Below are 25,522 nucleotides of genomic sequence, written 5' to 3' on the forward strand. Positions count from 1 at the left end.
TTTAATCACGTCTTTTTGAAGCTGTTAGTCCAACAACAACAACAAAATACTGCCTGGAATTAAGAACAAATATGATAACAGACAAATCCCTATTTTATAGCTTTCTATGTAAATCATTCTATAAATCTAATATCTAAGCAAAACCACTGTAGATGAAAGAAGGCACTACCAACGTGGGCTTTATGCAGTAGTTGGGCCACTTGCAAAATATGAGGCTATTTTGCTCTATGTTTCAGGTTTGGGGGCTCTTCATAAATAATTAAAGTACTGAATGTAAATTCAAAACAGTTGGAACTCTAACTTTAAAATAAGTGAGCCAATAAATAGAAAAATATTCAGTTTTGGATTCTTATATATTAGCCATAAGAAGAGGTCATCAACACATTATACAGCTCTCTGTATGATGAAAAAATGTGTCATGAAAGTTCTAAGTTCTCTGAACATGTTGTTTACAACAATTCAGCTTCATAATTGGGTAGTGGTTAATAAACAGCTAAGCCAGTATTTATTTAAAAGATTAATTTCCTCCTAATTATGTGAAGACCAACTCATGCAAGGAAATAAAAATAGAAACTTTGTACAGCGCTACTAGCTGAATGGTGACCTAACATTTGGGGAGCTGTTTAATTCACATGATTTAAATATAAGTGTTTTTATAGAAAATGCCAGGTAGGTAACTTTTACTATGTGCTAACAATTTGTGATGCTTTTCAGTAAAGTCTGCTACACTAGTACTTAAATGTGATAGTTACACTAGTTAAACTCTCTGGAGAAACTTTAACTACAAGCTGAATTTCAAATGTTCTATTTACTTTACACCATTCAGAACCACAGATGACAAAGTTTGTTGAAGCAGTAATTACTCTCTAAAGCCTGAAAACCAATTAGAGAGTCTGCAACATGCCAGTTCAAAAAAAATATACCAAAAAGTATTTTTTGGGAGATCATCTGTTCAGATTTTATTAAAACGTTTAACATTTTATTTCAACCTTTTTAACCCTTAAAATGCTGATTTGATTCTTCTAAAATAAATTCTACAACATTCCACATTAAACAACAAAGGCATAAAAAAGATTCTATCTATAATTAGAGGACCCCTGGTGACACAGTGGTTAAAGCACCCAGTGGCTAATTGAAAGGTTGGTGATTCAAACCACCCACCACTATATGGGAGAAAGACATTATAGCCTGTCTCTGAAACCCTAAGGGCCAATTCTCCTCTATGAGTCTCAACAACAGCAGTAAGTTTTGGTTTATTTATGCAATAAAGTGAATTATTTAACACTTTGCTGACCAGCTATTTCAAGTCCCCCGCAAAAAAAAAAAAAAAAACAATCCCACGCAGCTGGCTCCTATATGATCTTTACTGCTTTCAGACTTACAGACTGAATAAACTAATCTAAGTGAAAATAGGCATTAACTGATGGACAGTCACGTCACTCAGGCATGAAAACAAGTGTATACTCATAACCAGTCAGCATAGTGTTTTAACACGGCCCTTCGACCCAATCTTTCTAACTCCCACAAAATGACTGGGTCCTTGTGGTTAGTTGCCGTTGAGTCAGTTTCAACTCATAGTGACCCTACATGCAACACAGCAAAACAATGCCCAGTCCTGTGCCATCCTCACCCTTGTCATGCTTGAGTCCACTGTTGCAGGCACTAGGCCAATCCATCTCCTTTAGTATCTTCCTCTTTTTTTGCTAATCCACTACTTTACCAAGCATGGTGTCTTTTTTTTTCACGGGCTGGTCTCTCCTGACAATATATCCAAAGTGCAGGAGACAAAGTCTCACCTTCCTAACATCTAAGGAGCATTTTTGCTGATTGGTTTGTTCTTCTGGCAGATCCTGGTGATTCCAATATTCTTTGCCAACACCATAATTCATATACTTCTCTGGACAGGATTATGCAAATATGAAGTGCTTGTCCAAAGGGACTGGAAAGCTGGCTAATAATGTAAATGCATGGCACCATGTGAGAATGGGAGCAAGCAAGTAGGGTGTGGAAATGGGACACTGGTCAGTTTTGCCATACGACTAGGCTTAAAACAAATGGTCCCAGAAGAAGAATGGAGGATCTCACTACCACCAAAAATGAAGAGCAGCAATGGATATGTCCTTTGGACCCAAGGTCCCTTAATCCAGGTTGGCAGAGAGCTATGACACCAAGACAGTGAGAGAGCAAGGAGCAGTGACAGCAAAGGTAGCACAGGACCAAGGGATGGGCAGGCACTGGCATGATGGGCTTCCTGGTTCATGAAGCCAGAGAATGGGTTGTCTTCTGGTCAATGTTTACTGGTGGTGTGGGTAGCTCAGAGCTTTCATCAGCAGAGCTAAACGAGCTGTGTGACACTTGCTCAAGCAGGGCAGAGGTCAAAGGGCCACGAGGATTGGATGATTGACGAACTGTACACTGAGTCATTTCTGAACTTGGAATTATAAACTGTTACTTCTTTAGTAAACTTGTACCTGTGAGTACTCTCTGTGAGTTCAGTGTAAAAACAGATACCATCGACCAGGATACTACTATTGGATAATCCTCATCCTATTCATTTTTACAGTGTTCAGAACCCAGAGCAAATACAATGAGACTCACGCACATCTCAAATGTTTACCCAAGAGAAAAGTATCCTGGAGTTCTTACAAGGAGAACAGGCGGAGGACAATTAGAAAAGGGAAGGTATAAAAACAGCACATACTCTCATCCCTTTGATGACAGAAATTATGTACTTTTTAAGGCACATCTATCTCCTCACAGTTGCAATGGCCACACACACACACAACTCAGGTAAGACTCAAAGTTAGGGGATTTATTGGTAAATAATTCCAGGTAGGACAACAGAAGGTCTGTGATATGAAATGAGGCGAGTTTGGCTGAAGAGAAAGAAGATGATAGTACGAAGGACAGAAGGAAGGCAGCAGAGCCTCTTGTTAGTGATGATTCTCATACCTTGCGATACAGCAAAATGGTTGGTTGCAGTTAAAAACAAATAGTGATGAAAACGCACTTACCAAACTTGCACTGCATCCAGGCCCACTTGGTGGTGTGAATTATTTACTACCTAAAATCAGTACAGACTGGGTTCACAACGTATGTGCTATGAAAGGGGCCCTGGTGACGCTAGAGAAGCAGTGGGCTGCTAACTGCTTGGGTGGCTGTTCAAACCCACCAGCCATTCTGCAAGAAAGAGATAGGGCTCTCTGCTCCCATAAAGATTTACAAGATTTAGTCTCGAAAACCCCATACAGAGGAACTCTCGTGGTGTAGATCAGGGTTGAACTGCTAGCAACAAGGGCAGTGACTGAGCCCGCCAGCCACTCCACAGTGGAAAGATGAGGCTGTCTCTCCTATGAAGGTGCATAGTCTTGGAAACCTAAGGGGGCAGTCCCACTCAGTCTCACAGATTCACTAAGAGTTGGAATCAACTCAATGATGGTGGGTTTGTTGGGGGGTTTCTAGTAAGAGGGGAAATGGACTCAATGGCAGTGGATCTAGGTACATACACTATTTAGAAAAACTAGGAAAGGTATGAAGAGAGCAATCTGGAGGGCTGTTTTAGCACAGAGATCATTACAAAGGGTACTACTTTTCCTTTTTTAACTTAAAGGACATCTATTAAGTCTTAAAAGAGAATACAGCACAAAGACATAGAGACATCATCGGGATGAGGGAGAAGACCAACCCAAAGCTGAAATGGCACCCAAGGGTGCACGCACCATTGAGACTCACGATAGAGCTGGGCGGGGGGAGGGGGCGCGGTAAGGAAACTGTCACAAAAGCATGGTTGGTGGCAGAGAAACTCATCGAGGTAAACAGGTGGGACTACATACAGAAGCAGGTTGGGACCATGATTGGGGTCAATACATGTGTCCCTCTTACGGCAACGAAGGACTGAACATTACAAGTATCTGTGGAAAGAATTATCTGGGCCGCGGGAATAATAAGAACAAAGAACCACAGCTGCAAAGAGCCTATCGGTATGTTTGAGGAACCTCACGAAGCCCAGTGTGACTGGAATGAGTAAAATAAGTTAGGGACGCGGTAGGAGGTAAGGTCAGAAATATCCAAAAGGACCTGACAATGACTTTGGGATTGACTCTGATAAGGCTCCTTCATGGATTTGCCTTAATTTATAAATCTTAAACTTCACTCTGATGAAGCTCCCACCTCATATGACACAACTAGCTCCTCTCCTGCAAGGGCCCATCATTAACTCCTTCTCATAGCCCAAGGGTCTTTTTTATTACTACCACACTTTCAAACTAAAAACTAACCAGTGTAGCTGTTCCCATCATTTTATTTCTGTATCCTTTTTCTAATCACCCTAGCATCCCATCCCTATCTTCAAATCATATGGTTAAACCTGCAACATTGATGTTACTGGGCTTTATAATGTCTCTCACAGTCATCTCTTCTCTCAGCTAACATCCAACTCATTACACACCACTGAGCGGCCTTCCATCCCTCTGTCCACACTGCCCACAGACTGACTACGAGATAGGCTATGCTGACTCAAACTCAATCCAGACGTCATTCCCCTTGGCAAATAATGCATATTTACAGCATGAGGGAGCTCAAATCCCTTAGTTTGGAATTCAAACTCTATTCTTCATCAGTGAAACTCTCAATACTTTCTCTAAACAGCCCTAGATTATTCTTAATTTCAAGATTTTGAGGTACTTTTATTTCTTCCCTACTAACTACATTTCAGCCATTCAAGATCTCCTCCAATTATTCCATTATTCCACTTCTAGTGAACTACTCTACTGCACATGGTATGCACACCTATTTCCTCATACATGACCATATGCTATCTGTCACATACATCTGCACAAAAATTTTGCAATCCCTGAGAAATTTGGAAAGCACCCCATAATACTTCTGTGTTTAGCACACGCAAAAGAAAATACTAAAGAAAGAAGCTTCAGGAAATATTTTGGGGTCAGTACCAGAACAAATTCTTTTTTTCCTCTTAACATAACCTAAGTGTTTGAATGGTTACAGTCTGACAGAATCCAAATCTACTATGATCTCTTTGTGCTCACAAATCTAACATTTTTCAAAGCCCTTTTATTGGCAGTTATACAGACATCCCGTCATTCCATGGTCCCATCCCGTCAAGCAGTGCTGTACGATCGCCGCCACAAATACTCTTTTCCTTCCTGAACTCCTTGCCATCGGCTCCCTTTTACCACCCTCCCCACCATCATGACTGTGCCTGCCCCCCAATCCTTAATCTACTTTGTCGTCCATATAAGTTCATCAATCCTATGTTTCATGTACTGAAAGACAAACATATAACAAGAATTCAAGAAGGTAACCCCAATAACAAATGACATTTGAGATAAACCCCCAAATGAACAAACAACAACAAAATACAGAAAGTGTTGAAAACCAGACCAGGTCTAAAATTCCTCAGAGGAGGGGCATCAACTGACAAGGGTTTATTTAGCCTTTCAAGTTGAATCTATCTTTCATAGCCATCTCTTCAATGCCCTCAGGTTCATAACCAGTTCCTTCCCACCCCTCTATAAAAAACTAACATTTTTATTTCCTCATAAATCAATATTTTCCAGTTTAGAAAATTTTTTAAAATCTTAGTAATATTTCAAAAGAAAACTATGCTTGATGCATCTAAATATGTATTTCTGTATAAAGAAATCCTAGTTTCATTCATTATAAGCATTAAATATATTTAAAGGTTAGTCACATTCCTGGTTTCAGAGCAACAACTCTGACACTTAAAATTTATCCATTTTTCCCTATGAAAAGTGGTAGAAATGACTGAATTTATGGAATACATGAAAAATTTTTCCCTCAAAAAAATTAAAAGTAAAAGGTAGACCTATTTATCATTCAGAATAAAGCATAAAAATTGTTCAAATAAACACTATACTTTGTAGAATTATAAATAATCAGCATGGCAATTTAATCAAATGCCTACATTTAGGGGAATCAACATTGCAGTCTGACCTTTCTGTAAAAAAAACCAACACTCTAAATTTCTTGAAATCTTAGGGGGAAAATATTGATATTTTATTTACATTCAAGAATTTTGATTCCAAATAAGTCAGCCTGCCTATTTTTTAAAGGTCTTCAATAAACAGCCATAAAGAGATTTCTATACTTTAAAGCAAGGGGTGGGTAAAAAATCATTTAAAAACTTGTTTTATAGAAAGGTAAATGTAGAGCTTACTTTAGAATAATCTGCTCACTAATCTCTAAAGGAACAAGAAAAAAAACCCTTCACCTTAAGCCAGTAGTTTCCATTATATCCTTCTCCAAAATATATTATTTTTAAAGACTTACATGCTAAGTAATGATTTCAGCTCAGTAAGAGTTCTTTCACCACAAAATAAGATTTCAGATACTTACATCTCATTGAAACCACTAGTAAAGTTCTAAGGTGCCAACACTGTTTTCAGCTTGAAAATAAAAAAAATCCCTCAAAACTAGCAGTTTTAGGGCACTTGTTCAAAATCACAACTATTATGATGGTAAAACCAAATCTCAAACCTGGGTTTTCCAGCCCCTAATTCTTGGCTCTTCCCATTATATCATATGCTGGTTGGGGGATGTTGGTAACTTCCAAGGAGGAAGTAAAATTTATTTCTAGATAATGAAACTTCATATACATAGTTCTTTCTAGCTCTGTGCAAATTAGTGATACACACAGGTGACATGTAGAGTATCATGTAGACAGACATGATTTCCCCCCTAGACAACTGACTTAACAGGTGATATTCATAATAAACATGTGCTAAAAAATTGCCATTTACCTAATGAATATTACGTTTGAAACTACCCACAGATTTTGATGATATGACTATAAAGTAGGAGAATTTCATTAATTTCAATAGTAATATTTCTGGATTTCCTTATAGATATTACCTCTAAAACATGCCAGTCACTGTTAAATTATTGGTACATGACTGAGAGGGCATTTGAAACACTGGATAAAAGTACAGGATAAAATGTTCAATTAGTAAGTAACTATATTCTGTTTTGTTAGCTTATGCCAATTCTGCTGACCAAACACACATAAAACTCGTGGTCACGAGTTGATTCTGACTCATCGACCGGGTAGAACTGCCCTGATTGTTTCTGAGGCTGTAACTCTTTATGGGAGCGGACAACCTCATGATTACCCCATGGACTGGCTGGTGATTTCAAACTGCTGTCCTGTGGTTAGCAGCTCAACACACAACTGTTGCCTGTCATGATCAAGTAACATGACTATAAGCAAAAAGAGCTGCTGATAAGAAAAGAACAGAGCCGCAACTTATACAGTCACAGAAACTCCAAATAATATTCTAAGTCAATAGTAAATCTATAAAAATTACAATTTAACAAAAATCTTTTAGCAAATATCCTACTTCCACAGGGTTATTGTGAAGATATGAGTCAGAATCTACTGGATGGCAGTGGGTTATTATAAAACTCAAAAGAAATAATGCTTATAAATAATCTTTTGAGGAAAGTGTTACATATATATTTTTAATTACCTTGTAAGAAACATTGTCGGTGCACTTTTGGAACTGTTGCTGGCTGGATGATTCAATTCTCATGAACTATTTTGGCATGTTTCAAAAGCACTGCCATTAAAAAAATAAAATATGTCTAAAAATGCAACCATAGTTATTAGATTCTGTGTGCATGGGTTGGAGGGTGGGCGAGAAAGACAATGACAAATTGGTCCAAAAGGACACAGAGACTTCACAGTCAGAGGACTATTGTGCTGACAATTAGTAACAGAGGAAGCAGAGCACAAAACCAATGAATGAAAAGAGCTGAACTTGCAATGAAAGACCTTATTATAGTACTGAAACATTATTGTAATAAAGGGGTAATGTACTCTCCTCAATAAAACTTTCAAACAGGCACCCTGTCTCTTTTCTCTTCCCCTGCATTTCATTTTCTCATTATCATCTGCTTGATTATGTATTATTTCCACCCCAAAAGAATACCTCTATCCCTTTCCTAAATTCCGCAGCTTAAAGTTCTTCCCCACACCATGGCCTTGGACCTCATTTAACTTTACTCAAAATATAATAAAGCTTTTAAATTAAAAGAATGATCCGTGGGGAGGGTGAGGCAGAGAGGCAGTGCTTCAGCACACTACAGCGATAACACAACTACAAAGACAGCAACATAAATACATGTTCATAAAGTCCAGTTTGTGAAATGTGTAATGATGATGTAATCCATGTGAAATATATACATGCTCTAACTCTAAGAACCAGGGTTTTCCTATGACTTCTTTGACATAAGTGGAAGAGCATGCGAGTGAGTCTTCAGCAGATATGTAACTTGTAGGCAGGTATGGAAGGCACATCCCCTCTGAACTGCTCACACTAGACACGCTCTCATCTGGAGGTCCTGCCGTAACCACAGCAGCTTTAGTTACACAGTGGTGTGGAAAAGGCACTGACCTTGGAACCGAAGGTTTCAATGTCTGTGGAAAGTTTCCGTTACCTTCTAAATTCCATTTCTTCATGATCTTTTTCACACACACACACACACACACACACACGATACTTCTGACCCACAGCAAATTCTATGAGCCTAGTTTCTCCAGTTATAGAGATATTATTATGAACCCAGTCTCTCAAGTTATAGAGATATTATTTATCCTATAAATATGTTACAATTAGCAAGGTGCATGTGAAGTATATGGTATACAGATGCTTATTAATATTAATGATGTGTATTTAAAGTACATAGATGCTTATTGGAGTGTGGTAAAATTATCATCATTTCTACTCAATGGGCTGAAAGTTTCAAAAAATTACCATTTGCTGCTGATAGATAAATTATTGACTTTTTAGAAGAAAAGACTTGGAGATCCTTTAACTTAATTCCCTTATTGTACGATGACATCAAGGAGCCTTGGCAGCACAATGATGAAGTACACTGCTGCTAACTGCAAGCCGCTCTCAGGTAGAAAGATGTGGCAGTTCACTTTCACGAAGATCTACAGCCTTGCAAACACGATGGGGCAATTCTGTTGTATCCTCGACACTCACTAAAAGTCAGGATCCAATCAATGGCACACAGCAATAACACACGTGTTAATATTCTTGAGTCGAAGGAAGTTAATAGCTCAGTATTACATACAAGGTCTCTAGTAAATAATCAACCATTTGTTATAGCTAATGACAAAAATTGAAAAACTTTTAAAGTAAAATTTTAAAATTGAATATTTACATGAGTCAGTAAATCTTTTTCAAATTCTTCTGAGAGGAAGGACAAGAAGCAAGGCTGCTATGAAATTCCAGGTAATTTAGCAGGATGCCTAGTGTTTACCTCCAAGGCTGAGAAAATCAAGTAGTAACTTAATTATGGTATTCTCTTCAACAGCTCAAGTATCACACTTATTGCTATCATTTATTCCCCTTCCTCTCGATATCCTCCACTCTATACCAGGGAAAGAGGACTAACATACCATCGAGGGATTCCATTCATTTCTGAAGATTTTCTATCCACTTACTTCAACAATGAGAGAATCAGCCAAGGTTTCTGACAAGTAATTATTCCTGAGAAACAATTTTCAAATTAATGATGGCCATTTTACCGAGAATATATCTCATCTTTGAACTATTACATAGTTCTCAGAAAGTCTCAATTTCCAATATAATTTTTCTTGATGATTCAGGCCTCAATGATAGCCCTTTAATGATGCCACCTGTTTCCTAAATTATTAAGTAAACTTATTTCAGAACTTAACCAATAAAAGACCTCAAAATACCAATCCCACAGCTTTGTGGCAGATTTTTGCTATCAGAAAATAAAATATTCAAAGCCAAGGGCTATATCATGCATTTGTGGAATAATGAAATGAGCAAAGGCTTTGAAGTTAGCATCCTACCAGACATGAGTTCAAATTCTGCCCCTGCCATGTGCCAGTGACCTAAAGCAGAAGTCACTTACAATGGAGACTATCGACAATGAGTAGCAATATAAGAAGGGGAAGGTAGGGGGAGAGAGAGGGACTGATCACAATGATCTACATAGAACCCCCACCCAGGGGGATGGACAACAGGAAAGTGGTGAAGAGAGACATCAATCAGACGGGGGGGGGGGATTAATAAATTATCAAGGGTTTATGAAGGCTGGAGGGTGGGGGAGGGGGAAATGAGCAGGCACCAAGGGCTTAAGAAGAAATGTTTTGAAAATGATGAGGCAACAGGTGTACAAAGATGCTTGACACAATGGATGTATATATGGATTGTGGCATGAGCCCCCAATAAAAAGATTTTCTTAAATGGAGAGGCTAATCCTTACTTTACAGTACTGTAAAATGAAATAACACATGTGGAAGGGCTGAGAAAATAGCTGATTTCTTCTGCTGCAGTCGTCTCTGAAGGAGAGCAGTCATGGCTCTGTTCTATCAGAAAGCCACAGACCATACTGAGAGCTTTGGTAAAGGTTTCTTCTCAGTAAGGTCCACATGGTAATCTATAAAAGTGAGCCGGTCCTGGCACAGCCAAAAGCACAGCTTCCTCACCATGTACATGGCATTTATCTGGGTCCATAAATGTGGGACCTGAGGGAAGTGGCTTTACCACGTGATGAGCAATACACCCAGACTACGTAAGGTCTCCAAGGACAAGTGGGTTCTCAGTCACCAAGAAAAGGATAGGGCACACACCGGGGCAGAGTGGAAGCCTCAGGGGCAAAGCAATGTCCTGCCCCTATGAGGAAGGAACAGTTCAAAGGCCTGGGCCCCAACAGGGATCAGAAAGCATCAGATTTCAAATGATCAAGTATGCACAATGGTCTAAAAATCATGCAAAACAAAAACAAAGTTAGGAATTTTATAGGAAAGTGAGCCTAACCAATGTATAAAGAAAATGTAAGAATGAAAGAGGAATACTGACAACACGATAGGGTATAAGCACAGTTATATTTCTGGGATGTGTTTCATTGTAGAAATACAAGACACTCCTGCTCACTTCAAGTCCATTAGGTAGAGATTCTTGTATATTTTGAGGGGAATGAGTGTTTTGAGCATTGAAAGTAATTATTCCTTAGAAGCACTGTTACAAATGGCAGTTACTTTCCATACCATCCTACAAAAGCTGATTCAATCCCAAACATGATTATATGTGGAGACAGGGAGAATAAGGAGGCTTAAAGGCATGGGAGCAAAAGAGCATAAACAAAAACTAAAATTTACTGTCAAGCACAGTTCAAACTTTTGAAATACTCTACAACTTTAAACAAAGTGGGGACTTAAGAGAATCTGAACTGAAATACCTAAGGCTCCTTTATTACTTAAGATGTTGAAGGAATTAATTCTTTTCATAGCCAACTTACTGAAAAACTTGGGGCTTTTCTTTTTTTATTTTGATTTTACCACTAGATATTAATACAATCACCTTTGACATCCAGGAACTTATGTTAAAGGGATTCTGGATAGAAAGAATGGCTGGCTTGAGCAGGAAAAGAGGTGAGAAAATGAGTAGCAGACCATCTGGGGCACTTGAGAAATTTAGGTAAGCATCAGATGAAGGGAACACAAAGGAGTTTTAACTTTAACGTGGAAAATGGAGAAAATCTGAGAGTTGTCTGGACAGAATCATGTGGGAACTGACAAACCTCACTGAGAATGGCCTTCCTGGTGGCCATATAAACACTTAATTAACTATCGTCTGTCCCAAATGGGTGTATAAGCAAATGTAATGAAGAAAGCTGGTGGTACCCAGCTATCAAAAGATATAGCATCTGAGGTCTTAAAGGCATGAAGATAAACAAGCGGCCATCTAGCTGAGAAGCAACAAAGCCCACATGGAAGAAGCACACCAGCCTATGTGATCATGAGGTATCGATTGAATCCGTTATCAGGCATCAAAGACCAAGAACAAAACATCATTGTGAATGAGGGGGAGTGCGGAGTGGAGACCAAAAGCCCATCTGTAGACAATTGGAAATCCCCTCACAGAGTCACAAGGAAGAGATGAGCCTGTCAGGGTGCAGTATAGCACCAATGAAACATACAATTTTCATCTAGTTCTTTAATGCTTCCTCTCTCCACTATCATGACCCCAATTCTACCTTACAAATTTGACTAGACTAGAGCATATACACTGCTACAGATAAGAGCTCGCAACACAGGGAATCCAGGACAGATAAGTCTCTCAGGACCAATTAATGACAGTGGCGATATCAGGAGGGTAGTGGAAGGTGGGGGAAGAATGGGGGAACCTATCATAAATAATTGACATATAACCATCCCCACTCCCAGGGGGATGAACAACAGAAAAGTGGGTGAAGGGAAACAGCGGACGATATAAGATATGAAAATAATAATTTACAATTTATCAAGGGGTTATGAGGGAGGGGGAAAATGAGTTGATACAAAAGGCTCAAGTAGAAAGAAAATACTTTGAAAATGATGGCAACATATGTACAAAAGCGTTTCACACAAGAATGCATGTATGGATTGTGATAAGAGTATGTATAAGAGCCCCCAATAAATAACTTTTTTTTAAAGTATTTTTTGTCCTTCAAGGCTCACCTTAACTTCACCAATTTCGCTCTACAACATCTATTTTCTGTAAAATTCAGACCTGCTTCTGGAAGCAGATCGGCAGGACTGCCTTCTGATGTGTCTCTGCCTGGCTTCAAACCACCAACGTTTTGCTTAACAGTTGAGCTGCCCCACTCTAGAAATATGGACAACAGCTTAAGTTCTCCATAAAGAAGTTAGACCCCTTTTTGACTTGGACAAGGCACTTTATTTGAAAGAAATTTTTATTTGAAAGTCAATAAGCTATTATGATGTACAATGTACCTTGATTTATAGTCTAACAACATATGTATGTATCTTACATTAAATAATTTTCTGTCAAAATGCAATGTTTCTGTAAACAGATCATAGAGGGCCTCAACCTTAGATCATTAGCAAACAATCAAATTGTTAGAAGGAAAAACATGCTTTTATTTATATCTTTATGGCATTATATTTCCAAGGTACCTCCACATATAGTTCATATTTAATCTACCTAAAGTAGGATGTTGTAATTGTTATGAGTTGTCAGAGAGTTGATTCTGACTGAAGGAGACTCCATGTGCTGCAGAACTGAAGCACTCAATAGTTCTGTGTGTGCATTTTATTTATTTTTTTCTTTCTGTAATCCTAACAGAAGCAGATCACCGCATCGTTTTCCCGCTGGTGACCAATGCAGTCATATCAAACTGCTTTGCCATGGGAACCTCATACTATTACCTATGTTTTATAAGGTTTGCATAATTTATACATTCTACATGCCAAGGATATTTAACAATTTAAGTGATAGAATTAAAAGTCAAATTCAGGTCCCTTGACTATAAATCTGGTGATAGTGTCATTGTATTGGGAAGGATACTGAAATGAGTGAAAAGATTTGGATTTTAATCTTGATACTTAACTATCACTACCTAGAGTGAGATGATCACAAATAAGACTTCGAATTTACAAATGCCTAATTTTGCACATTTGAAAATGAAGAAATCTGGACTCGATGTCCTCAGACATTCATTCAAGCATAATTATTAATTTCTAAAATATAGTACTGGAAAATGAAAGATAAAGAACAGCCTCTTTCCTTAAAAGAACTGAGATTAGTGGATGTGACATATACATTATATTGGGTTGAATAATGTCCCCCCACAATTCATGTCCATCCAGAACTTGTGACTATGATCTTTTTGAAACTAGGATTTGTTCAGATATAATCAAGTTAAGATGAGGTCATTCTGGAGCACAGTGAGTCCCAAATCAAATGTGACAGCTGTCTTTCTAAAAAGAGCTAAATGGACACAGGCACACCCAGAGAAGTGAATGTCACATGAAGATGGAGAGTACACGCAAACCACGGAATGCTTGAACCCATGAGAAGTCAGGCAAGGGGAGTAGGGCAGTGTGTGCCCGTGAGCCTTCAAGGGGAGCATGGCGCTGATGACATCTTGATTTCAGTCTTCAAAACACCAAAACTATGAGAGAAATAAAAGTCCTCTTCTCTTCAGTCACCTAGATTGTGGAATTTGTTATGACATCCTTAGGAAACGATCATAAATGGGAATGATAACCAAGTTAACAATGAAATAACAACTTAAAATAGTAACTTTGTGAAGTGTAAAGAGAATTTAGCATGAGAGAAGGTGGGAGTTTAAATCTGAATCCAATAGGTAAAAGAAAGTTATCTCGGCAAATAGAAGACAGAACCTTCCAGTCAGAAGGAGTATCAGCACAAAGGCTCGTAGGGAAAGGGAGATGGTTTGTGTGTAGTTTGTTCATTGCCATCGGGTCGATTCCTACTCATGACAACCCTATGTGTGCAGCGTAGAACTGTGCTCCATAAGGTTTTCAAGGCTGTGACCCTTCCAAGGCAGAGTGCAAAGCTCAGCTGTCAAGGTGCCTTAGGGGTGGTGAAGCCATAATCTCTGACTAATAGGAGAGCGCTGTACCATTGTACCACTCAGGGACTCCGTATCCGAGGATAAAAAGTGATAAAAGATATATAATGAGAAAAAGCAGACAAAAATATACTTGGACCATGGATTCTGTAGAGAATGAGCTAAATATATGAAGACTAGGAGAATTGGGGTGGAAGAGGTCAAGGCACTAGAGATGGTGATGGGAAGGAATGAGGGATGAGAGTACTGTGCAGAGTCCTGTAAACATTTCAGTACTACTGAAGCATAATCACAAAGTAGAAGAGAAGATGATGTAACCGTTGAGAGTAGAGTCCAGATCCTTTATGATACATTAAAGAAGATGGAACTTTGTCCAAGAGGCATTGGAGGTCAAAAGACGGGTTTTCATAGGGAATGACATATTTGGAACTTAATTTTAGAAATATTACTTTAAGTCAAGAAAATAAAGGGAACAATGAGAGATAGCGCATCTAATAGGAACCTGGACCAGAGATACTGAATGCTAGTTTCGGCAACTATACTACAAACAAGTACTGGAAAGACCTTAATAGGTTCAAGAAATAAGGAAAATCAGCAAAGTTGTAAAGGCAGCCCTGGAGGCTCAAGGGTGGCTCCCACAAAGACTACGGGAGTGCGACATGTGGTAGTGCGACTGTTACATGGGGTCACTCAGAGTCAACAATTGACTCACTGACACTTAACAACCACAGAAATGGATTGGGAAAGGGATAAAGATCCAAGTTGTTGATAGGGTAGAGAGAGAACTGAAATACGAAAGAAAGAGTTATCTTGAATACAACTTTAGAGATGTTGATTCTGACAAACATCTAGGTAGAGCTATCCAGCCATGAGTTGAATATAGTCACCTAATGCTGGAGAGTCCTGGCTCGAGCACAGATGAGTGTAAGTAACCTGTATATGGGCTGTAACTATGGAAGTGTATGCAACTGTCCAGGCACATGGCACAAAGTGAGAGTTCTTGGTCAGAACCCAGTTAAACACTAGGCTGTTAACACAAATGAGTTAGATAAAGGAATTAAGCCAGGACTGAGAGGCATACCAGAGAACAATGGGAGAGGTTGCCCAAGAAGGAGGTGGTGCCCAACAGCCCAGCGCAAATCCAAGAAAAATAAGAAGTGAAAAATGTCTACTAGGTTTAGTGATTAAATAGTCCCTGGGAAACTTATTAAACGTGCATGAAATCAAGTGGATAATGGAGGAAACTAGACTGCAGTGGGTTGAGAAGTAAACTGCAGACTCATTTTGTTTTTAACAGAAGGAAAAGAATTTGAAATGTAATAAAGATTGGAATAATCAATTATAAAGTCCCTTCCAGTTCTCCTACTGTCCTTTACATAAAGATAAAAAGCATATTTTAGTAAAACTCCCTTGAAAACACATAGATTGTGAAGTGAGATTTTAAAAACCATTTTATTGGGGCTCATAAAACTCTTGTCACAATCCATATATACATCAATTGTGTAAAGCACACTTATACATCCGTTGCCCTCATCACTCTCAAAATTGGCTTTCTGCTTGGGTTCTTGGAATCAGCTCATTCATTTCTTTTTCCCTTCCCCTCCCCCTTGCCGCTCCCTCTACCCTCATGAACCCTTAATAATTTATAAATTATTATTTTATCTTCTCTTAAAGAAAAACATTCTTTGTCCCTCTTGGTCTGGAATGTCCTTCTTTATTTTAATAATTTGTTTAATTATTATTCACTCTTCAAGGACCTGATCAAACTCCACCTCATAATACCAGAAAAAAAAAACACCACAAAAACCAAACCCACAGGTATGGAGTTAATTCTGAATCACAGTACTCCTACAGGGCAGAGAACTTCTTCCCATGATTCCTGAGACTCTAAATCAGTGGCTCTCAACCTTCCTAATGCCACAACCATTTAATATAGTTCTGCATGTTGTGGTGACTCTCCAACCATACAGTTATTTTCGTTGCTACTTCATAACTGTAATTTTGCTACTGTTATGAATCAGGTGGTCCCTGTGAAAGGGTCGCTTGACCCCCAAAGAGGTCATGACCCACAGGTTGAGAGCAGCTGCTCAAAATCTTTACGGGACCAGATAGCCACATCTTTCTCCCATGGAGTGGATGGTGGGCTTGAACTGCCAATATTGCAGTTAACAGCCCAACACTTAACTCACTGAGCCACATAGACTCCTTAAGAAACAGAAAGGATTATACACAATTGAATCCAAATGTTTTCACAATGCTGTTAAAGCAACTAATAAGAGAGTTAGGGAAAATGATCTACCCAGTGTCATATTTTTAGTTGTGACAAATCTGAAATTTGAATAATTTCTTTCTTCCTTCAATGTCCATTTCACTACACTCATTTTGTCACTTAAGGTAATCATTAGTTTTAAAGTTTAATTTGTAATAAGTCAAGCTATAAGGCTAATCGATTTGTAATTATTTAGTGTAAGGTTGGAAGTGTATTTTAATGTAAGGTCAATAACACTTCTGAAAACTAAGGAGTTTGTCTACAACTTTACTTGTTCATTTGCATCAGCAGCCATAACAACTTGGTGATATGAGTAAAGATTACAGATGTAGACTACTGTTTGTTTCATGGATGCGCTGTCAGTCACTGAACAGGCTCTCTCCCCAAGAGTACAGCATGTATTTCAGCCTCTGCCAGTGGAAGTGTTGGAGCAGATGTTGGCAGACTGTGACATACAGTATGTCTTTAAAACTTGCTGGGGTGTGAAATTTCATAAGGTCAAAAAATGCTGCATTTTTGATCAGCAAATACAGAAGCTCTGTACTTTCAGAAATTCTTTCAGACAAACTAATAGCATGTTAGTGTAATGGACAAAGTAATGACTATGTTAAGTTTGGGTAGGACATGATGATGTATGCTGTTAAGTGTTTCAGATACAGTATTTATCATTATAAAACAAAATTTACTCATAAGATCATTAGAATCAAAATGCGTTTGTTTGTTTGTTTGTTTGTTTTTTGATTTGGCAGGTGAGTTGTTACACACTCCTTAGCGGATTCCAACTTCCATGGCCACCGTCCTGCTGAAAACGTGTTCTTATGTTCATTCAAAATGCAAAATATTTCACATGAAAATTGGATTTTAAAATACTATTCTAATGGGGAAAGTCATATTTTGGGTATTTGCAAAAAAGATGTTTTCTTCAACTAATATGATAGCCATCTCATTTTATTAAAAACAAAAATCTCTAAACGGACCACTAATATAGAAACAAATTTAAGTTAATATGCTCATCATTCAAATGACTTCATAATTCCTTTAATTAATTATTTTTCATTCTAAGGAAATGAAATACAGACTATCCACTCTAACCTCCTGAAAACAGTAGGGGCAAAAACAGTAAAATACATTATATAATGGTCAAGAACTTTTGCTTTTTAAAATTTTGGGTTGTTGTTTTGAATATTTCACTTTATCTGTTTTGTAGTAGGGAAATTTTCCCTTATATACAAATATAGCTAATAGATGACAAGATATAACCATAATTCAAAATTAAGGATGCTATCTAATTAATGATTTTATCTAATGGTATATCTTCTAGCTCTCATACAGGTCTATTTTAATTTAACACACTTTTTAAATGTTTTATTTCTGAATTAACACAAAAAGGGCCTTTTGCTGATTATCAATATATCTAAAAATCCTGAAAAGACTAAAAATAAAACTTGTTAGCATCACCATTATCATCTTCATCCAGGTTTTTCAATTGTGCTTAAGCAAATTAAACATTTCCAAATAACTTTACATCACAAGCATTTTTATTATTCTAAAAAAGCAAATTTTGACTATAAGCAAAATATCTTCCAGAAAAAAATCTAACGTGACTCGCCTTTTCTCATGATACTGTCTGTCAGAAGAGTTAAAATTATAATAAGGATTTGATTAGAATCGCACCAAGTAGTACAATATTTTACAACCAATTTCAACATAGTAAACGAGTTAAATGGTCTTTGTTTAGACTTTATAAAGAAAATCTACAAGTACATATTTGGGAAACTTTATTCATCCATTAAAATTCTAACAACAAAAACAATAAATGATATTACATTACCTAAGACTACATATTATTGAAAATCTCTATGCTAAGAAATTGAAAGACTATCTAAGCTAAAAATGCTTTGCTATTAAATACAAGTTCAAATAATTTCACAGGCTTCTCATAGATCCTGAGATATCTGAAACATAAGGTCATTCAAAGAAATAACTACAATGTGAATCAAGAATTATAATTAACTTACTTGCCACTGAAAAGTTGTTGAGAGGATAAGGTAAATCCACATCTTGAGGTTTCTCTTTATATCCTATGAATGAGCCATCTGTCTTCAGAAGGAAGTATCTTGGCCTCCAGTTTTTTATATATTCTCCTACATAAGGAAAGCACACATGTTAATGCTAAAAAATGAACAGCAACGCATGTGTGAAATAAATTATTGTATAATACATGTCCTACAACACTGGCTTCCAAAATTGTAGTTAGGCAATTTTCTTTTAACTTACCTTACAAAAGAAAATACATGAGCCTACAATTAAGATTCAATAAAAACCCAAACATGTTTTTGTTTTTAATGATTTCACACTTTGATAATTCATTTGCACCATTATTCCTTCAGAGAATCATCCATCTGAGTACACATTTTTTCCAGTTTTTCATTTTATCAGATGGTTGTTAGCGCGTATATTCATCCATTTAAAAAAGCCTAGTTAAATCATCCACACACTTTCAATGCATTTCAATGAACAACACTTATCTTAAGAGGGAAATGAAATTGAAGTTTCTCTTCTATGTACCACTAATTGGGTAATTTTTTAAGAGGGAAAAGTTTATTTTCACTATTAATTTTTTTCATAAATTGCTTTAACAACATTCTATTCTATATAAGCACTTGATCTTTTGTACATTGCTATAAGTAAATAATGAAAATGAACACAGGTTAGAACACGGCTTAAAATCCCACCCTCATACACAAACAGAAACACAAAAACTGTAAGAACAAAAATTATCAATAAATGTATGTTATCAAATTTTGATGTTATAATCCATTCACTAGAATACAAATTTTTAACAACCAGATCACTACTTGATTATCTAAGTATGTGACAAAGAACTCAGTTTGGACTTTTGTATCTGGTTTCTGACAACAGTCCTTGCAAATCAACCGCAATCCAGGGTGTTCTGGTATTTTCTGAAATAGCCAGGCAGCACGTGTATGTAAATGAAGTGGAAGCATCACTTTAGGAAAACACTGAGGCAAGGTGGAAAAAGCTATACATTTTCAGTGATGCAATCAATCATTTATTTATGTGCATTAAAGTTCTGATCATAAATCTATATTGAGGCCCCAATAGCTATGATAAAGGATCTGGGTTCTGGGAGCTTCCTTTTGAGTTTCCTTCATGTCTGGGGACATGAAACTCTATGACAAATATCTTTCCCAATCTCAACTATACTTTTCTTCTTGGTGATAGTAAGCAAGTGTGTAAACCCCTTTCTGTGAGTCATTTTAGAGAACCCACTGGGACAGTGAGAGTCAGCAATGCCTAAAGTCTGATTGACTATCCTGGAAAGAGTGATTGTCTCAGAACCCTACAGGAAGGAGGTTGCTAAGGGATGGAATGACTTGATGGTGGTAGCTTTGCGTGTTTGTTTATGTTTCTTGTTTAATGAACCAAATGCCATTCAGTAGATTCTAATTCAATGACAAGTCCTTGTATGTAAAATAGGCTCATGCTCCACTGTGTTTTTAATGAATAATTTTTCAGAAGTAGACAGCCAGAATTTTCTTGAAGTGCCTTCGGGAGATTGGCCTTCATCCTTTTGGTTATCATGTGTTATGTACAACCCAGAGACTCCAACCCAGTCTAAAGTAGGCCCCCCTTTTGACCTTTCATCAGTCCTTAGGCTGATGGTCTGTAATTAATTGCCAGTCTCACGTTCCACTTCCATCCTAACGTACCTTATTGTTTACAACTAGTTAATCTTACTTAGCTATATACCACTTAGTATCATTTTTCTACTAAAAAATACTCTAGACTCTTTATAGTTTAGGATAAAAATCCAGTACAGATCTCTTAGCATAAAATGTAAAACCCTCCAAAATCTTACTAACATATACTATGTTATATACTTATATAATCATTCCTCTCAATCAGTAATCCCCAAACTTTTTCCTATTGAAACTTCTGTAGACTCTCAAAAGACTACTGAAAACCAAAAAAAGGTCTTGTTTACATAAATTATATCAATACACCTTGTACTATAAATTGAAACTAAAATTTATTTCATTTTAAAATAACATGGAATGTACTACATATAACAATATTTTTATGAAAACTAATTTTTCTAAAACAAAAAAGTATTCATGAGAAGAGCAGCACTGCTTTACATTTTTGCAAATCTCTTTAAAGTCTGGCTTAATACAAGACAGCTGGATTCTCATAGCTGCTTCTGCATTCAATCTGTTACAGTATGTTGTTTTTATTGAAGTATAGGGGAAAATCTGGATCCCAGAGATATGTAACTGGAAGTTTTTTAATAGCCTTTTCATAAAGTTATGAATAGTCTTCTTTGATACTACACCAGAGTTCAACAAGTAGTACTTTCTAAAAGGTTAGTGACAATGTGGAATTTGAAACTCTATCAATAAACTTTCCATGCTTAATTATATAAAAATCCATCGATCTATAAACATTGGCTCACTTAATTATACTGACCTTTTAAACTGTAACACTTTTCACTATCCAATCACATTTGTTATCACTAACAATCTCATCAGAAGTTTTTAAGCACTGGGAAGCTAACAAGCTCATTTTAGAAGGTATGTTCCCAAAAGTTTAATTTTCATTTCCAAATTCAATTTCATCACTGGCATCCACTGTCAGTGTGTCCTTGTGAAGATACTCTCCAAGTGTCCAGACTAATAGGGATCAATAGTCTACCCATGTACTTGGGATCAATAAAAAATAAGAGAATGAATAAATACAAGATATGTATGGACATCATTCCTAGAAGTAAAGCTCATGGGGGTGGGGGGACAATCTCTGTGTTCCTCTTCTTTTCCTTTTATAGTAAATTAAATTATATATATATATTATAGCATAGTAATTTTTAAATTTCTACCATATACATCTATTTATAGTAAGTATTAAGGTAGCAGATTGACATTGGGTTTCTATGCAAGTCCTTCCTCAACACAAAACACTTTGTTCTAATAACCTGGCATTCTGTGATGCTCACCTCCCGACACTATTGCTGAAGACAAAATGCGTACATAAGCAAATATAAAGAAAGCTGAAGGTGCCCGCCTAGTAAAATATATAGCAACTTAGGGTCTTAAAGGCTTGAAGATAAGTAAGCGGCCATCTAGCTGAAAAGTCCACATGGAAGAAGTACACCAGCCTGTGTCATCACAAGGTGTGGACATGATCAGGTTATCAGGCACCAAAAAAGACCCAAAACAATCACATAGATGGAAAGAGGGTCCCCCAGAGTGGAGACATAAAGCCCATCTGTAGACAATTGGACATCCCATCACAGAACAAAGAAGGGAAGAACTAGCCAGGGTGCAGTGTAGCAGAATGGAGAAAACACACATTTCTCGAGTTCTTCAACACTTCCCATCCAATCCTACTCCCTGCCCATTATCATGACCACAGTCCTAGCTTACAAATCTGGATGGACTGGAGCATACAGGTAAGAGCTCGTAACACAGGGAATCCAAGCCAGATAACCCCCTCAGACCAATAGTGAGCGATACCATGAGGGTAGAGGGAAAGTCGTGGGAGAAGAGAGAGAACAGGGGAACTGATCTCAATGATTGACATATAACCCCTCTCACCACCAGGGGGATGAACAACAGAAACATGGGTGCAGGGAGATAGTGGACGGTGTAAAATATGAAAATAAAAGTAATCTATAAATTATCAAGGGTTCACGAGAGTGGGAGGGCGGGGGAGGGAAGGGTAAAAAGAGGAGCTGATACCAAGGACTCAAGTACAAAGAAAATGTTTTGGAAATGATGATGGCAACATATGCACAATTGTGCTTGAAACAATTTATGTATGGATGATTATAAGAGCTATAAGAGCACCCAATTAAAATATATATAGTTACAAATCACAGATTTACTAAACAAAATATTAATATATGAAGCAACTGTTTCTCAACATATACTTCATCTAGGCTTAAATCAAAATGATAGTCTGGGCATCCAAAAGAAACTCAAATCATGTTACTTTCAAATGTTCTTTGAGCTTTGGGAATAAGAAACCTAAAGGGCTAACTAAGATCAGGGATATAGAGTGAATGGGGCAATAGGATAGGCTTCCAAACACCAATTCTCAAGGACAACCCTTGCTACCCTCGTGACTAGGTAGGTACACTGTTCTAAAGGAAGAAAGCTCCTCAGTACAACTTTCCTGGCCTTTTTCTCACCAATGCAGTTTTCAATTTTCTTAAACCTTTCCTAATAAGCCCTGATTGTCTTGTGCCTTTCACTATCAAGATCACTCTTTTGGAAGCCCCAAAACTTTCTGAGGTGACTGCTCTGCCTTAACTTTTAACTGTCCCATCAGGTCCCTTTGGAAGACACTGCCTTCTTTGGGCCATTTATTTGACTGCACCTTACGAAGACTAAAGGAGCCCTGGTGTCCTGGTTGCATGTGGGGCTGAGAACCACACAGCTGGTAGGTAGCTCACAAGGGCAGCGAGAAAGCACCAGCACCTCCTCAACAGAAAGACTGGGCTTTCTACTCCTGTGAACAGTCAGTCTCAGAAACCCACTGGGAATCAGCACTGACTCCATCTCAGTGAGTTTGGTTTTGGTTCAACAAGAATAAGACAATATTGATAGAACTTGTCTATTGTCCTTTGGGGTCTTAAAAGCTTCAAGATAAACAAGCAGCCCTCTAGCTGAGAAGCAACAAAGCCCACATGGAAGAAGCACACCGGCCTGTGTGATCACGAGGTAGTGATGGAATCAGTTATCAGGCATCAAAGACTCAGAACAAAAAATCATATCAATGTGAATGAGGGGGAGCATGGAGTGGAGACCCAGAGTCCATCTGTAGACAATTGGACATCCCCTACAGAAAGGTCACAAGGAAGAGATGAGCCAGCCAGGGTGCAGTAAAGCACTGATGAAACACACAATTTTCCTCTAGTTCTTTAATGCTTCATCCCTCTGCCCACCCCCCAACCACACACACACACTATTATGAACCCAATTATATCTTACAAATCTGATTAGATCAGAGCATGTACACAGGTACAGATAAGAGCTCAAAACACATGAAACATAGGACAGATCCCTTCAGGACCATTAATGACAGGAGCAATACCAGGAGGGTAAGGGAAAGGTGGGGGCAGAAAGGAGGAACTGATCACAATGATCTACATATAAACCCCTCCTAGGAGGATGGACAACAGAAATATGGGTAAGGAAGACAGTGGTCGGTGTAAGACATGGAAAAAATTGACAAATTATCATGGGTTCATGATGGAGGGAGGGGAGGGGAGGGGCAAATTAGCTGATACCAAGGGCTCAAGTAGAAAGAAAATGTTTTGAAAATGATGATGGAAACATATGTACAAATGCGCTTGACACAATGGATGGATGTATGGATTGTGAGAAGAGCTGTATGTGTCCCCAATAAAAGGATTTAAAAATAAAAAAGAACTCGTCTGCTGTCATCCACTTTACAATAAGGAAAACAGGTTTAGAAATGTTTTGTTTGGAAAAGCCAAGCTTACATAAACTGGTACCTGAGGAGAAATACTTTTTTTACTTACTCTCATGTATTAAAAAAACAGAAATGCATGGCTTAATAAATAAAATTTATAAAACCAAAGTACTAAACTCATAGGGCCAATGAAAAATAAATAAAAGCTCTGTTGAATTGTTCATAACATTTTGTTTCTCCATCTTTCTGTACTGCTATATAAAATTTTTAATCATTAGATATTAATTCCTTAATTAGTGATATGTACTTAGATTTCAAGTGATATTAAACAATAACAAATTTTCATTGGTCAATCATGCTGTAAGTCTATCAAGCTAAACGGCAACAGTAATAGTTTGAAATGAAATTAGTTAAAAATAAAACCAAAAATCACATGGAAAATATAGAACAAAATGGAGTATTATTTCTTAAATTGAAACAGTACTGAATACACTGACCCAAGAAATATGACATTAAAAATAAATTAAGATAAAACTTTTTAAACTAAATAAGTAAGTTAAAATAAATGATAAACCAATTTCCATATCTAATTTCCCTTTTGTGTCTAAGTACAAGGAGGCCCCAAAAGTTCATAGATAATGGAATGAAAAGAAAATGGAATTTTTCCACAAAGTTTTTAAAGCCCCCTAATTTATACCCTCAGATGAAAAACATAAAACACTAACAACCACATAAATCTTAACCTTCTTTATTAAACAAATCTTAGAAAATAAAAAGCATTTTATTTACTCTATAGAAGGACTTGTAGTTACTAAAATTTATTTTAAAATAAAGATACTACATATCCCTTAAACAACCTATTGTACAAAAATAGTGAGAAAGTCATTCAGTTGTACAAGGGAAAAAAATGTAAGTAATACTTTCCCTTCTTGATAAAAGAAAAGTAAGTATTATTTCTTGTAAAACTGTCTGAATACTTTTTGGTTGTTTCAAGAAAATTAATCAACAATTGTATTATACTGTGCTAGTGAATATCAAACTTTCAGTGAGGACTTTGGAATTTATTAATTTTCATCTATAATAACTATGGTTGCTTATAAGAGATTTTTAAAATTTGTTCTAAGAGTGGGGACACAATATTGAAAAACATAGTTTCTAAACACTGCAACCAATGGTTGACTGACAATACCTCTTTCAACAACAACCAAAAATCTACTAGTGGATCACATTCTTGGCAAGGGAGTTAGGAAGAGTTAACAGTTAACATCTTCTGTTGGAAAACAGCAAACGCCATACCTCTCTGCAAGTGGTAGAGCATCTCGTTTGAGAATTGTAGACTTGGAAAAGGAAGTTGAACAGAGTTCAATTTTACTCATTATAACATATTCAGAA

At 37.2% G+C, this 25,522-nt stretch overlaps 1 protein-coding gene across 2 annotated transcripts in view; it reads right to left on the reverse strand.

Moving 5' to 3' along the window:
• Positions 1-25,522, reverse strand: part of AKT3 (AKT serine/threonine kinase 3) — a 335,611-nt gene that overhangs the window by 150,947 nt on the left and 159,142 nt on the right. For both annotated transcript variants that reach the window (XM_075531195.1, XM_075531185.1), the window contains exon 3: positions 18,691-18,816. In XM_075531195.1, coding sequence (XP_075387310.1) covers positions 18,691-18,816 — 126 coding nt within the window. The remainder of the gene's footprint in view (positions 1-18,690; positions 18,817-25,522) is intronic.

This window comes from Tenrec ecaudatus, chromosome 1 (assembly GCF_050624435.1).
Source record: "Tenrec ecaudatus isolate mTenEca1 chromosome 1, mTenEca1.hap1, whole genome shotgun sequence".
NCBI classification, from domain to species: Eukaryota; Metazoa; Chordata; class Mammalia; order Afrosoricida; family Tenrecidae; genus Tenrec; species Tenrec ecaudatus.